The sequence below is a fragment of the Loxodonta africana genome, chromosome 4, assembly GCF_030014295.1.
Source record: "Loxodonta africana isolate mLoxAfr1 chromosome 4, mLoxAfr1.hap2, whole genome shotgun sequence".
Lineage (NCBI taxonomy): Eukaryota > Metazoa > Chordata > Mammalia > Proboscidea > Elephantidae > Loxodonta > Loxodonta africana.
Genome location: NC_087345.1, coordinates 163,075,587 through 163,092,231, shown reverse-complemented (window position 1 = coordinate 163,092,231; position 16,645 = coordinate 163,075,587). Strand labels below are relative to the sequence as shown.

Genomic DNA, 16,645 nt, shown 5'->3' with positions numbered 1-16,645 from the left:
TGAAGGTCTGAGGAGTCAGGGCTGTGAGAGGGAGTGCAAGACCCCCCTTCCTACCTTACACAGGAAACTGAAGAGTATCAACACCACATGTCATTAAACCCACTGCCATTGAGTTGATTTTGACTCATAGCAACCCCGTAGATTAGAACTGCCCCACAGGGTTTCCAAGGAATGGCTGGTGGATTCCAACTGCTGACCCTTTGGTTAGCGGCCGGGCTCTTAACCAGGCTCAACATCACATGTCATTAGAGAACTGCAAATTAAAACGACACCCCACTACTCACCTATTGGAATGACTAAAATACAAAACACTGACAACCCCAAATACTGGTGAGGATGTGGAGCAAAAGGAACTCTCATTCATTGCTGGTGAGGGTGCAAAAATAGTACAGCCACTTTGGAAGACAGTCTGGCAGTTTCTTACAAAGCTAAACATATGCTTACCATTCTGTCCACCAATTGCAGTCCTATTTGTCCAAATGGGATGAAAACTATGTCCACATAAAAACCTTCACACGAATATATACAGCAGCTTCATTCATACTTGCCAAAAATTGGAAGAAACCAAGATGTCCTTCAATAGATAAGCTGTGGCACATCGATACGATGGAGTATTATTCAGCACTAAAAAGAAACGAGCTCTAAGCCACATACCATGGACCACCAGAAGAGTGAACAAATCTGTCTTGGAAGAAAAACAGCCAAATTGCTCCTTGGATGCAAGGATAGCAAGACTTGGTCTTATGTGCTTTGGACAGGTTACCAGAAGGAACTAGTTCCTGGAGAGGACATCACAATTGGTGAAGTAGAGTGTCAGTGAAAAAAAAGAGGAAGACCCTTGATAAGATACATGGACACTGTGGCTGCAACGAGCTCAAATGGCGCAGGACCAGGTGGTGTTTTATAGGGTCGCTGTGAGTTGGAACTGACTTGACGGCACCTAACAACAACAACATAGTGTACAGTTCCAACTATATGACATTCTGGAAAAAGGCAAAACTATAGAGAAAGTGAAAAGATCCGTGGTTTCCACGGGCTTAAGAGGGGGAGCGGGAAGGGATGAATAGGTAGAGCACAGGGCCATTTTTAGGGTGGTGAAACTATTCTGTATGATAATGTAATGGTGGACACATAACATGCATCTGTCAAAACCCACAGGACTGTAGAACCGAGAGTGAACCCTAATGTAAACTAAGGACTTCACTGAATAATAATGTATCAGCATCAGTTCATCAGTTGTAACAAATGTACCAGAGGAATGTGACTGGAGGCTGTTACCAACAGGAACAGCCTGCAGGGGAGGAGAGCACGTGAAGAGTGGGGATGTACACACGTCCCAGAGATTCTGATCTTATTGGTGCTGGCTACATATAGCCTTAAAGTGTTTTTTTTTTTTTAAAGCCTCTTTAAAGTGTTAAAAAGCAAAGATGTCACTTCCAAAGGACTAAGGTGTGCCTGACCCAAGCCATGGTGTTTTCAGTCACCTCACATGTATTCAAAAGCTGGACAGTAAAGAAGACCAAAGGGGAATGGATGCCTTTGAACTGTACTGTTGGCAAAAAATATTGAATATACCATGGACTGCCAGAAGAACGAACAAATCTGTTTTGGAAGAAGTGCAGCCAGAATCTCCTCAGAAGCAAGGATGGTGAGACTTCATCTCACGTACATTGGACATGTTATAAGGACGGATCAGTCCCTGGAGAAGGACATCATGCTTGGTAAAGTAAAAGGTCAGCAAAAAAGAGGAAGACCCTCAACGAGATGAACTGACACAGCGGCTACAGTAACGGGCTCAAGGTTATCAAGGGTTGTGAGGACGGCACAGGACCAGGCATTGTTTCTTTCTGTTGCACACAGGGTTGCTGAGTCAGAACCAACTCAACGGCACCAAACAGCAGCAGAATTTTAATCTCCAGGATCTAATGGATCCGAGAATGAGAATCACGGCATGAGATCAAGAGTTTGCAAAGAAAATGTGCACTTTATTTTGTTCAAAGAATCCCATGTATGTGAACAGTTCAGCAATAGAAAACACCTGTCTGTGCATGCTCTGGGAGGAGACCAGGAGAACCAGAATGTTGCGAAGGATTAGCAGTGGTGCCAAAAATGTAAACTCTCCTAATGAAGCCGTCTGCTTGTTAAGTGAGCCAAGTGAAAAACACCAGATGCATCAATCAGAATTTGAGGGAAACCAAATAAACTCAATCAGCAAAAAAGTGAATTTTTTGCTTTAATTTCAAACTTAAGAGCCACTATACAAAAATCAAAATGTTGTGAGTTTACTGCTGCAAACCATGAGATATATATTTTTTTTTATTACTGGCTTCATACAACTTCATTGTACAATCAAGTACTTAAGGGCATAAACTGGGAACCACTGGCCACATTCTGTCCCCTTGGTTCCTTTGCATTGATTCTTTAGTCCCTTGTCAGCTGACCTCTGCCGTTCCTGTGCCCTTGGAGCTGCTCCTGTTCATGTCCCTGAGGACTAGTGTGTGTCTTCTTTCAACTTTCTGTAGCCTCAAATTCTTTTTGGAATGAAGTGGGATATAAATAAACTAACATAGATTTCTGGCTGCTCCTCAGACCCCTTTGCAGGCGCTTCCCTCTCCTCCTCCCTTGCCTGCACTCTTCACCTCACTTACCTTCTCCCCGAACAGTGACTTCAACTGCCCCCCTACCAGTCTGCTTCTAGAGCCCCCAGCCCTAAAGTGCTAGCAGACTCTGTCACACTCTGCCCAAGGCACGACCGTGCTTCCCTGATGTACTGTAGCCAGGGCACAGGCTTGGAAACTGCCTCTCTCTGGGTCCACTCACCAGTAAACAAGAGGTTCTAAGTCTCTCAAGCAGAGTTGAGAAACAAGACAATGCATACAGATTGTCTAGCCCAGACTCAGGGACATAATATGTGAACTGCCTTCCACTAAACGCCTCCAGTTGGTTGAAAATCCTGTTTTACATTCCAAGGCACCCAAACTTGCCGTTCTTCCTTAAGTCTCTCCACATAGTCTCACCTGAATTCTTCAAATTCGTTTAATTCCAAGTTCCACCATGGTTTCTCCCCTTTCCTAACTGATTCGGACAGAGACTAGTCAATCTAAGCACTTCCACGTGCAGAGCACCCTTGTCAAGTGTCAATGCCAGTCAGTGGGCGGCAGCTCCTCACAAACACCCCAGAGCAAAAGGCACCCAGGAATCAGCAAGAATGGTCAGGGCGACCACAAACCAGCGACCCAGGAAAACTAGGTCTAACTCACATTGGAGTATCTGAAACAATATAGGGCCTCAAGTAAGTCAGAAAGCTACGAAATCATGTGTAATTACACATAGCTACTAATGCAGATAAGTAGCCCAGATAAATGATACATTTTTAATAAATAAAAACTGCAAAAGCAAGTTAACATTTTGTTAAAAGTAGATTACTTGGAAAAAGTAAAAATAGAGGAAGGAGTTAATGGATATCATTTTCCAGGAATGATATTCCTAGCTTTAGAGGGAGAACCCTTTCCAGAATCATTCTTCATTTGTGTATAAAAAAGACAGTCTTTCTAGGAACCGAAAATTCACTCCTTAATAAAGTTAAAAGCTTAGAACTAGTTTTCCTTGTTCATTCAGCTCTTATGAGTTGCTGTCGAGTCAATTCCAACTCTCAGCAACCTATAGGACAGAGTTAAACTGGCCACAGGACTTCACAGAAGCAGACTGCCACATCTTTCTCCCATGGAACAGCTGGTGGGTTTGAACCTCCAACCTTTCAGTTAGCAGCTGAGCACTTAACCAGTGTGCCACCAGTGCTAACTCTTAATTACTAGGAGCAAATTATACAGACCAGTATACTGTGACTCATTTAAGTCTAGGATAAAATCTGAGCATTTTTATTTTTGAAAAGCACCACAGATGATTCCAATGCATACCAAGACCCAAAAACCAGGTGATAGATTTGGATTTTTCTTTCATTTAATGCTTCTGGGAAAAGCTAACAACAGGAATTTAATCTCTATCAGGTATGAATACTACTTTATTAATGTGCTATAATTGATTATCTCCTCACCTGGAATTTATGTTCCTTACATTGCCACTGTGATTATTTCCCTCTTCTCTGCATCACAGCAGTTCTGAATCTGCTCTTCCCTTGCATGTAGTCATTGTCTAAGATCTCTGAACACAAGGTCTGCTGCTCTGCACCACTGCTTTGCACACTGTACAGTGACTACTCGTGAGCCAAGTTTAGTTAATGCCAGACGGGTACTACCCTGGTGCTCCGAAACACAAGGCACAACCAAAAGTACTGAAACAAACCACACAGGAGAGGCTCCGGCGGTCTCCTGGAGCGTCATCCTCACCCAACAAGCATAGCACAGAGTTATAAACATTATTAAATTTTATTAACAGAACTTTGTACAGTCTCTTTAATACATGTGGAATTTTACACCTAGGTAAAATAACAACACATTCAAAATTTACCATTTATACAGATTGTTACAGAATAACCACCAGTGGGTTGTAAAATAAACCACACTGAATTTTTTTTTTAATTATCTACAAAAGATTTGACTTTCTTTAAAATTCCCCCAAACATATAAAAATAAATTAATTTTACTTTCAATTAAATGTACCAATTAGAAATATTACAAATCAAAATATCAATGTTATCTTATGAATTTTTCACAATACAAAACAGATTCACAAAACTTTATTTACAGAAATGAGGTAAGAACTGTGCAATGTTTAACCAAGAGACATATTGCAGAATTACCATGTTCTGCCAGCTAAGTACACAGTGGAGGTCTAACTGCCGCTGGGTCTTTTCCACTAATAATTCACACACTTCAGAACAGCTCAACGATTACATCCCCGATTGTGTAATTTATACTCTGCCAGACTGTCACACCAGGAGCTTGGCTTCCTGAAGCAGAAAGGCTGTAATACAGGTTTTACCCGCTTTAATAACTGTGGTAGTGGTGGTGTTTTGTTTTTGTTTGTTTGTTTTTTAATCACTGGCAGTAATGGGAAGATGTTTAAATGAAAATCGTATATATTCTTACGAAACCCACTCACTTTTCTTGTGACTCATTAGTGGATAAACACCCAGGTAATAGTTTTGCCTGAGCTATCTACAGTGGCATAGAAAGTTTCTCATAAAGGCAGAACAATGGGGAAGGCTGCTGGTGCAACACTGAATATTCCTACTACTCACAAGGACCGACTATAGTGCAAGCTCAGGTGTCTAGAGCCATTTCAACACAATGGAGGTACTAACAGGCACTTGATTAAGGCCAAACCCTACCAGTAGTTCTCAGAGTGGCCCCTTTTTTTGAAAGAAGTCTTTGACTTTGAATTGATCTGGTTCCCCCAGCAGCTTTAGAACTCAGTTAACTCAAGGTTTCTTTAAAAAAAAGAGTAGGTCTTAAAACAAAAGAAAAAGCATTTAGTGATAGAAAATTACGTTTAGTAACAGAAAATTACCTTTAGCAAAAGCAGACATTACCATCCTAACTTGATTACCAGAAATTGGTCCAATCCCATTAGAAAGGAAATTTTTAGAACAAAGACTGCCAAGTCCCAGTTGATGACCTATTTTATTTGAAATATTTAATCAGTAAAACTTCAGTAAAAAGAAAGAAGTTGGGCAGTTCTTTGAAATTTAAGATCTAACTCATAGAGCAAGCATGTAATAACCGAAACAAAAGATCTTACTTCATTTTCCAATTTGTACAATAAAATCAAGTAGTTTGTAAATGGAATAAGTCTTCAGTTTTGCTATTCATATCTCCAATTTATAACAAAACTAGTGCGCATCAACTATATAATTTCTCTCAGGTTGGTAAACTCATTGCATGTAAATTGTTTCACTGACAAAAATTAGTTATTGAATTTTCTTTCAAAATTTAAAAAATCTAGCTGAGGAGTGGGGGATAGGGAAATTTAACTTCAGTGCAACAAAGCAACAAGGAAATGAGTCAAAGCTTACAAGAACGTCCTTGTGGCAATGAACCCTTTGTTGTGCAGTTCGTTTCTTGTCGCGTTTCTTCACAGGTGTAGAAAGAGGACTTCAACAGCAGCCAGAGGAAGTGCTGGAACAGCAGGATAAGCAATTTCTAGATGTTTCTCAAGTGTCAACTTTTCTCTTGAGCTACAGGCCCAGTTTTATCACTAAGTCTCTGTGGTTCAAACAAACAAACAAAAAATCAGATGTATAAGCTAAATCAATTTCTGGCCAACACTAGACATTATATCCTCTTAATTGAAATCATACTCATAGCGACCCTAGAGGACAGAGTAGAACTGCTCCATAGAGTTTCCAAGGAGCGCCTGGAAGATTCGAACTGCTGACCCTTTGGTTAGCAGCCGTAGCACTTAACCTCTACACCACCAGGGTTTCCTATGAGTCGGAATTGACTCGACAGCGCTGGGTTTGGTTTTTTTTTTCTGGGTAATTGAAATTGTAACTGAGATAAAATGAAGTATATATGGTAACTCCTTTTTGTTCTACAAGTAAACATGGCTATTTTTCAGCATAATATAAAGACATGAATTTACTGGTAAATGCTTTAAACACACTAAATTTAACAGCATAGAGACATAAGAGATAGTGTGCCCAAATGCGGGACAGAATTTATAAGGAATAAGTACAAGTCATTCTCCAAAGTTGACTTTTCCAGGATGGTCATAACATGATATTGTGGAAAATGAACTGTCTGCAGAACAAGAAGTCATGAGTTCTGATCCCTTCTTTGCTATTTATTAATTGTCCTTTGATCTCTGGAAACCCTGGTGGTGTAGTGGTTAAGTGTTACAGCTGCTAACCAAAAGGTCAGCAGTTCCAATCCACCAGGTGAGGTGCTCTTTGGAAACTCTATGGGGCAGAGTTCTACTCTGTCCTATAGGGTTGCTATGAGTCAGAATCGACTCGATGGCAATGGGTTTGGCATTCGGTTTTAACTTTAACCTCTTTGAGTCTCCATTTACCAATGTATAAAAAAATAGAGGACATAACCTATTATGTTAAAGACTGGAATCTTTGCTACTGAAACGTATGTCTTTGTATCTAAAAAGGAGCCCTGGGTGGTACAAAAAGTTAAGCACTTGTCTACTAACCAGAAGGTTGACAGTTCAAACCCACCTAGAGAGGCCTTGGAAGAAATGCCTGGACAGCTGCTTCTGAAAGGTCACAGCTTTGAAAACCCTATGGAGTGTACTTCTCCTCTATACACACGGGGTCACCATGAGTCGGGATGACTCAACGGCTACTGGTAACTGGTTTTAAGTAGCAAAGATGTTTGGCACATAGCAGGGTGCTCGGTAAATATTATTTCCCAGGTGTGCTTTTCCTACATTAGCTAATTAACACTCTCTTTTTAAATATTATTGTGGTTTTTCAATTAAAAATACATTTCATATTGCAGAAGTCAGGAAGTTAGTTTATAATTAATTCACTGTACAACACAAGAAAAAACGTGAGAAACTGGGGAAAGGCAGTACAAAAAAATTCTAAGTTAATACAGAATCACTGGAATTTCCCATGTCAGCAAAACATTGGAAATGTAACTAGGTTTGTGACAATGACAGTATTCACAACAGTGAGTCAGAGAAACAATGGGGCAAACAAAAAGCATTAAAGAGTTAATGATAAACAATAATCCTGTATCTTGAATCAAGTCTTGCTACCAAGTACAAACTAAAGTTTCTGAAGACTAAAAGTACGCTGAACAGAAAGCTTTCAAAGTCATGCGAAATAGCAAACACTCTGACTTTTTAACACCTTTATTTGCCAAGTCCCACCTCATTCCCTTCTTCCTTTTCCTGATGTCCAGTCCATTCTATATCCCAATATCCTTCCTCTAACAGGATTCTGCCCTCAACTGGAATTTAAGGGAAACATCTATACTCCAGTAAAGTAGACCTAATTGAAGGGGAGAATTAATAGAAAGAAATAGCCTTAAAATGCGTATTACTATATGTATAGTACACTATTCCTGCACCCAATTTTGATTATCTTAACTTTTACAGTGAATGTGTACGATGCTACCACTTACATGAAATTAATAAAGAATTTAAATTTTAACTTCCATTACAAATAAGATTACACTTTCTTTCTTTTAAAAAAGTAATCCTGTAGAATAACTGGATTGCCTTTTATAAAGTACTTTGGAACAAAATAACAAAAATATTCCTATATTATATGAACTGGGTCTACAATTAAACAAAGCTTTACAAAAAGCACCAACTATCGTCTTTTGATTGGACTGTCCCATACAACTTGCTAACTATTTTTATTTTGAAAACTGCTGAATTATGAAACAGCCTTCAAACATTATGTGCAAATTCAAACTGATAGACTTAAGAGACATATAAATTGTCTTAGGTCCTTTGTGTTTACAATATCCAGCTGCTGAAACAACTAGTTTTAAGAAGGAATTATCAGGGAAGTAATATACTGATTTAAAAAAGAAAAGGCTGGGAGATGATCATCTCTGATTAATCCTTAAAATCCTTTTTATTATTTCATTAGATACAAAAAAGAAAGCATACTTACTGTTACCTTCTGACTTGTATTCTCACCGTGGACTGTGAGGAACGGGTTGGCGGCAGCTGTGTGAAGTGGCGCTGCCTGAGCGCCCGCAAGGAGGTTGTTCACGGGTATCTGTGTCGGGCCGGGGACCTGGATCTGCTGCAGGTCGGGCTGGTGGTGCTGCTGGTGGTGATGGTGCTGCATCAACTGATACAGAAGGGCTTGATGTTGCTCCTTAGGAAAAACGGGGGGGGAAATGAGTTCCCAATCACAGACTCAGGCCTGCCTTTCTTCTTTTTTAATGTTGTATCTTTAAATGTTAGTCATACACATGCTGAGAAAGAAAACAGGTATCTGGAAAAATATGCTGCACTAGATAACAGCTATCTACTACAAAACATCATCAGTGATATTATTTTAAAAATAGGTCAAACAAATATTAAAAAACAAAAAATCCACTGCTGTCAAGTCAATTCCAACTCATAGTGATCCCATAGGACAGAGCAGAACTGACCCATAGGGTTTTCAAGGCTGTAATTTTTAAAGGAACAGACTGCCACATCTTTCTCCTGCAGAGGAGCTGGTGGGTTCAAACCGCCGACCTTCCGCTTTGTAGCCGAGCACTTAACCACCGTACCACCAGGGTTCCTTCCAACCAAATACAGGCGACCTGTATTTGTCTTGATTCATGATAATCAAGGAGAATACCAACTTAGATTAAGTCAGAAGTTATCTATATTTGACTCAGAATTTACCTTATGGGTCAAATCCTTCCCATAACTCTGTTCAGACTTAAGATAACTTTAAAGTTCTCATTCATGCCTAATATTAAGGGTGCTTTCTTGTTTCAGGTATGAGACTGTTCTTTAAAACAAACATTCATCTCTTTCAACATATACTTCCTGAGTGCATACTATGTGCCAGGCACTGTTCCAGGTGCTTGAGATAACATCACAAGGGAGGGAAAAAAAATGTTAGGTGATAAAAGGAGGAACAGCAGTGTGTAAGAGAGTATGGCAAGGATGGGGTAGTCAGATTATAATTTTAAATAAACTGGTCAAGGGAATTCTCACTAAGAAGGTATACGGATTTACAGGAGGTGAGGGAATGAGCCGTGTGGGGGCGATGTATTTCTAGGCAGATGGAACAGCCAGTACCAAGGCAAAGTGCAAGGAACAGCAAGGGGACCAGTGGCGCTGGAGCGGAGTGAGCAAGTAGGAGGTCAGAGAAGAATGTGGTAACTCACACTGGGAGGCCATGAACACCCTGGCTTTGCTGCTGTTGTTGTTAAGTGATGTAGCAACCCCACGTGACAAAGCAGAACTGCCCCATAGGTTCTTCTGGGTTGTAATCTTTACAGGCGCAGACCATCAGATCTTTCTCCCATGGAGCTGATGGGTGAGTCTGAACCACTAACCTTTCAGTTAGCAGCTGAGTGTTAACCACTGTGCCACCAGGGCTCCTTGGCTTTACTCAAAGTAAAATAGGAAGCTAGTGGAAATTTTTAAGCAGAGGAATGAAGGCTGACTATGAGGTTTCTGGCTTAAGCAGCTGGAAAGATAGAGCTTCCATTAACTGAGGTGAGGGAAACTATGGGTGGACCACGCTTGTGGAGGAAGTTCAGGAGTTCAGTTTTAGACATGTTATGTTTGAAATCTCTCTTAAGATATCCAATATCAAGTAGGCAACTGGAGATAGGAATTTAAAGTTCAAGAGAAGAGAAAGGACTGAAGATGTAAATCTGGACATGTAAATATCACCATACAGATGGTATTTAAAACCTGAGACTGGAGAAATCACTGAATTCTAGGGTACTCTAAAGTTAAGAGACTATAGAGAAGAGGTTGTTGTTAGGTGCTTTCAAGTTGGTTCTGACTCACAGTGACCCTAAGTACAACAGAATGAAACACTTCTTGGTCCTGCACCATCCTCACAATCGTTGTTATGTTTGAGCCCACTGTCGCAGCTACTGTGTCAATCTACCTCATCGAGGGTCGTCTTCTTTTTTGCTGATCCTCTACATGGCAGTCTATGTCTGAAAAAACTGACCAGTGAAAACCTTATGAGTAGCAGCGGAACACTGTCTGATACAGTACTGGAAGATGAGCCCCCCAGGTTGGAAGACACTCAAAAAAAGAGGAGAGACCAGGAAAAGAGACTAAAAAGGAATCAGGTAGGAGGAAAACCAAAAGAATGTGATATTCAGGAAGGTATAGAAAAGAAAGGGTTTCAAGAAGGGTGTGATCAACTATGTCAAATGCTGCTGACAGGTCAAATAACATGAAGAAAAAGAACTGATCATTGGAATTAGCTAAAAGGAGATAGCAATAGGGTAGTACTTGGAGGAAACAGGGTCGAGTTTTTCTTTAGAAGGGAGATGTACATCTTATAATAAAACTTTTGCCTATGGAAAGTTCTGCCTGTAAATGAACAAACTTTACCCCACAATCTACGGTCTCTGAGCAACTCTGAGCTGAAAATTCTTAATCAACTATGTTCTAGAAATGAGACACCAACATGTGCTATTATTAGAGTAAAATCTGGAATAACAGGAAGAACCTCAAATAAACTATGAGTTTAATATTTCACACAGGGAGCCCTGGTGACATAGTGGTTAAGAACTTGGCTACTCACTGAAGGTTGGTGGTTTGAAGCCACCAGCCACTACTCCACAGGAGGAAAGATGGGGCAGTCTGTTTCTGTAAAGATAACAGCCTTGTTTTAGAACTTATTATACCGCCACGGCAGTCAAAACAGCCTGGTACTGGTACAACAACAGATACATAGACCAATGAAACAGAATTGAGAATCCAGACATAAATCCATCCACACAGGAGCAGCTGATATTTCACAGAAGCCCAAAGCCAGTTAAATGGGGAAAAGATAGTCTCTTTAGCAAATGGTGCAGGCATAACTGGATATCCATCTGCAAAAAATGACACAAGACCCATACCTCACACCATGCATGAAAACCAACTCAAAGTGGATCAACGACCTAAATATAAAATCCAAAACGATAAAGGTCATGGAAGAAAAAATAGGGACAACACTAGGAGCCCTAATGCATCACATAAACAGTATACAAAACATTACTAGAACTGTACAAACACCAGAAGAGAAATTAGATAATTGGGACTCCTAAAAGTCAAACACCTATGTTCATCCAAAGATCACCTACAGACTGGGAAAAGGTTTTTGATCTCTAAAATCTACATGATACTGTAAAAACTCAACTGCAAAAAGACGACCCAATTAAAAAATAGGCAAAGGATACGAACAGACACTTCACTAAAGAAGACATTCAGGAAGCTAACAGATACATGAGGAAATGCTCACAATCACTTGCCATTAGAGAAATGCAAATCAAAACTACAATGAGATTCCATCTCACTCCAACAAGGCTGGCATTAATCCAAAAAACACAAAACAATAAATGTTGGAGAGGCTGTGGAGAGACTGGAACACTTATACACTGCTGGTGGGAATGTAAAATGGTACAACTACCTTGGAAATCAATTTGGCACTTCCTTAAAAAGCTAGAAATAGAACTACCATACGACCCAGAAATCCCACTGCTCGGAATATATCCTAGAGAAATAAGAGCCTTTACACGAACAGATATATGCACACCCATGTTTACTGCAGCACTGTTTACAATAGCAAAAACACAGAAGCAACCAAGGTGCCCATCAACAGATGAACGGGTAAATAAATTATGGCATATTCACACAATGGAATACTATGCATCGATAAAGAACAGGGAGGAATCTGTGAAACATTTCATAACATGGACAAAGCTGTAAGGCATTATGCTGAGTGAAATTAGTCAGTTGCAAAAGGACAAATATTGTATAAGACCACTATTAAAAGATCTTGAGAAACAGTTTGAAGAGAACACACACTTTTGTGGTTACGAGAAGGGGGAGGGAGGGAGGGTGGGAGAAGGGTATTTACTAAATAGTAGGCAAGAACTATTTCGGGTGAAGGGAAGGACAACACTCAACACAAAGGAGGTCAGCACAACTGAACTAAACCAAAGCAAAGAAGTTTCCTGAATAAACTGAACAATTTGAAGGTCAGCGAAGCAGGGGCAGGGGTTTCGGGACCATGGTTTCAGGCGACATCTAAGTCAATTGGCATAATAAAATCTATTAAGAAAACATTCTGCATCCCACCTTGAAGAGTGGCGTCTGGGGTCTTAAATGCTAGCACGTGGCCATCTAAGATTCATCAATGAGTCTCAACCCACCTGGATCAAAGGAGAATGAAGAACACCTAGAACACAAGATAATAACAAGCCCAAGAGAAAGAAAGGGCTACATGAACCAGAGACTACATCATCCTGAGACCAGAAGAACGAGATGGTGCCTGGACACAACCGATGACTGCCGTGACAGGGAACACAACAGAAAACCCCTGAGGGAGCTGGAGAACAGTGGGATGCAGACCCCAAATTCTCATAGAAAGACCAGACTTAATGGTCTGACTGAGACTGGAAGGACCCCAATGATCATGACCCCCAGACCTTCTGTTGGCCCACTACAGGAACCATCCCCGAAGCCAGTTCATCAGACATGGATTGGACTGGACAATGGGTTGGAGAGGGATGCTGGTGACGCGTGAGCTACTTGGTTTGGGTGGGCACTTGAGACAATGTTGGCAACTCCTGCCTGGAGGGGAGATGCGAGGGTAGAGGGGCTTAGAAGCTGACAAAATGGTCACGAAAATAGAGAGTGGAAGGAGGGAGCGGGCTGTCTCATGGGGCGGGGGAAGTAATTGGGAGTATGTAGCAAGTTGTGTATGGGTTTTTGTGTGAGAGACTGACTTATAAACTTTCACTTAAAGCACAATAAAAATTATTTAAAAAAAAAAAAAAGAAAAGACATTCAGGTAGCTAACAGATACACAAGGAAATGCTCACGATCATTAGCCATTAGAGAAATGCAAATCAAAACTACAGTGAGATTTCATCTCACTCCAACAAAGCTGGCATTAATCCAAAAAAAACACAAAAGAATAAATGTTGGAGAGGTTGTGGAGAGACTGGAACACTTATACACTGCTGGTGGGAATGTAAAATGGTACAGCCACTTTGGAAATCGATTTGGCACTTCCTTAAAAAGCTAGAAATAGAACTACCGTATGATCCAGCAATCCCACTCCTTGGAATATATCCTAGAGAAGTAAGAGCCATCACACAAACAGATATATGCACACCCATGTTCACTGCAGCACTGTTTACAATAGCAAAAACATGGAAGCGACCAAGATGCGCATCAATGGATGAATGGATAAATTATGGTATATTCACACAATGTAATACTATGCATCAATAAAGAACAATGATGAATCCGTGAAACATTTCATAACATGGAGGAACCTGGAAGTTGCAAAAGGACAAATATTGTATGAGACCACTATCATAAGAACTCAAGAAATAGTTTAAACAGAGAAGAAAATATTCTTTGATGGGTACAAGGTGGGGAGGGACAGGGGAATTCACTAATTAGATAGTGGACAAGAACTAATTTAGATGAAGGGAAAGACAACACAAAATACAGGAGAGGTCAGCACAACTGAACTAAACCAAAAGCAAAGAAGTTTCCTGAATAAAACAAACACTTCGAAGGCCAGCATAGCAGGGGCAGGGTTTCAGGAGACATCTAGGTCAACTGGCATAATAAAATCTATTAAGAAAACATTCTGCATCCCATTTTTGAGAGTGGCGTCTGGGGTCTTAAACGCTAGCAAGCAGCCATCTAAGATGCATCCATTGGTCTCAACCCACCTGGAGCAAAGGAGAATGAAGAACACCAAAGACACAAGGTAAGTAGGAGCCCAAAAGTCAAAATGGGCCACATAAATCAGAGACTACATCAGCCTGAGACCAGAAGAGCTAGATGGTGCCCGGCTACAACCAATGGCTGCCATACAGGGAACACAACAGAGAATCCCTGAGAAAGCAGTGGGATGCGGACCTCAAATTCTCGTAAAAAGACCAGACTTAATGGTCTGAATGAGACTAGAAGGTCCCTGGTAGTCATGGTCTCCAGACTTTGTTAGCCCAAGACTGGAACCATTCCCAGAGTCAACTCTTCAGACAGGGATTGGACTGGACTGTAAGACAGAAAATGATACTGGTGAGGAGTGAGCTTCTTGGATCAAAGAGACACATGAGACTTTGTGGGCAGTTCCTGTCCGGAGGGGAGATGTGAAGGCCAAGGGGGACAGAAGCTGGCTGAATGAACACGAAAATACAGGGTGGAGAGGAGGAGTGTTCTGTCTCATTAGGAGGAAAGCATCTAGGAATATGTAGCAAGGTGTATATAAGGTTTTGTATGAGAGACTGACTTGATTTGTAAACTTTCACCTAAAGCACAATAAAAAAAAAAAAAAAAAAAAGACAGCCTTGGAAATACTATAAGTCAGTTCTACTCTGTCCTACAGGACTGCTACGAGTCGGAATCAAATTCAAATCAATGGAGTTGGGTAATATTTCACATTAAAATGAGGTAAGAAAACAAGATCACGTTTGAGTGTAAGCATTTAAGAATTATGTACAATCGTATACCACTGTAAGAAAAGTGATAGTGAATATGTCATGATCCAGGATCAAAACAAATATTTTCAATATATTTTTGGCTAAAACAAGAAAGTAGACAAGTATGTTTTTGGAAAAATCATTAACAAAGGCTGAAGCCCTTTCAACTTCAGTTCAAACCCAATTAAGTGTGCTACGAAAATGAGGCTGGAGAAAAATCACACAACTACGTTGACTTGGTCTGACTTTAAATTTATAACCACAGTGGGCAAGTCCTGCCGTGGCAGTGGAGCCACCCCCTCCCACCGACCCCCCCGAAAAAAATCCACTGTCATCGAGTCGATTCTGACTCATGGCAACCCTATAGGACAGAGTAGAACTGCCCCACAGAGTTTCCAAAGAGTGCCTGGTGGATTCGAACTGCTGACCTTTTGGTTAGCAGCCATAACTCTTAACCACTACACCACCAGAGTTTCTAGTGGAGCCACACACATCCACATTTTCCTCAGTCAATTCTTTCTCCCATTCTCAAAGATACCTATTTCACATTCTCTCTTGTCACCATCACCACCTCTGACAAAACCATTCTGCTGCTGATTTTACTTCTAATAAAAAAAAAACTAGAAACATTAGAGAAGAATTTCCACAACTTCCTATCATAAAATCCCCCTATACCTGCTCTGCCTACCTCTTATTACAATGGAAGGCTGTTCCCACCTCTTCCTCCTTCTTTAGAACTTTGCTGTTCTGCTATTCTTCCTTTTTCCTGCACCAGAAATTTTCCCACCAACATGCATATAATGCTGTCATATTTAAAATGAATAAAAGCTAGCCTCTTATACCATGTCATCCTTTATCTGCTCATTTCTCTGCTTTTTACAGCAAAACTCTGAGTTGCCCATCCTCCATCTTCACTCCCCCTCCTCCCATTTTCATTTTTCATAAATGTAATGTATTTCATTTCTCTTAAGTACTTCAATTTCCTGACTTAATAAACAAAACCTTCTCAAGGTCCTCAAATAATTTTTTATAAACCTATGAAATTAAACTTATCAAATGACTATAAAGTTTTGTAAATGTTCCAACCTCACACAATGTAAAGATCACAGGTCTTAAATCAATTATTCAAATACACATTTTAAATCGGAATTAGGAAGTTGCTGCTCCAAAGGTCAAAATCCCTTAAACTCTGCAAGTACATACAATATCAAATTTTTACCGATTCCTCAATGCAAAAATATTAAAATACAGTTTTGATTCACTTAAGCATTTTTCTACCTATCAGTCTTCCTAGGGTTAAGTGATTTGTCTCCCTTGGGAGGCAATGACATCCCGTTAGCTGAAGTTACTACCTGAGTTAGTGATTTCAGGTAGGCTTCTACCTAGGTTCTGGTCCATGCTCCCTCTGGGATGCACAAAACCTTATTTGTAGTTGCTATAATGCCGATGACTCCTAAAATGGGGCAGTCATGAAATTCATTAGCCACATATCCACATTATACACATTTCCAGGGAAACTGGCAACTCCCTACATTTTTTAAGCCGCTTAATGAGGCTTCTACTCCTGTCATACCAGAGCTGCCTTTGTC

At 40.4% G+C, this 16,645-nt stretch overlaps 1 protein-coding gene across 20 annotated transcripts in view; it reads right to left on the bottom strand.

Moving 5' to 3' along the window:
- Positions 1-1,351: 1,351 nt before the first annotated feature.
- The window catches only part of MLLT10 (MLLT10 histone lysine methyltransferase DOT1L cofactor), a 308,932-nt gene continuing 293,638 nt past the window's right edge, over positions 1,352-16,645 (bottom strand). For 18 of the 20 annotated variants that reach the window (XM_023548872.2, XM_064284905.1, XM_003410556.4 and 15 more), the window contains 2 exons: positions 8,540-8,749; positions 1,352-6,164 (listed from right to left, as the gene is read on the bottom strand). In XM_023548872.2, coding sequence (XP_023404640.1) covers positions 6,120-6,164; positions 8,540-8,749 — 255 coding nt within the window. In that variant the 3' untranslated portion in view covers positions 1,352-6,119. Of the gene's footprint in view, positions 6,165-8,539; positions 8,750-11,119; positions 11,215-16,645 lie in introns of those variants that run through there. The other 2 variants (XM_023548873.2, XM_064284907.1) reach the window with 2 other exon arrangements.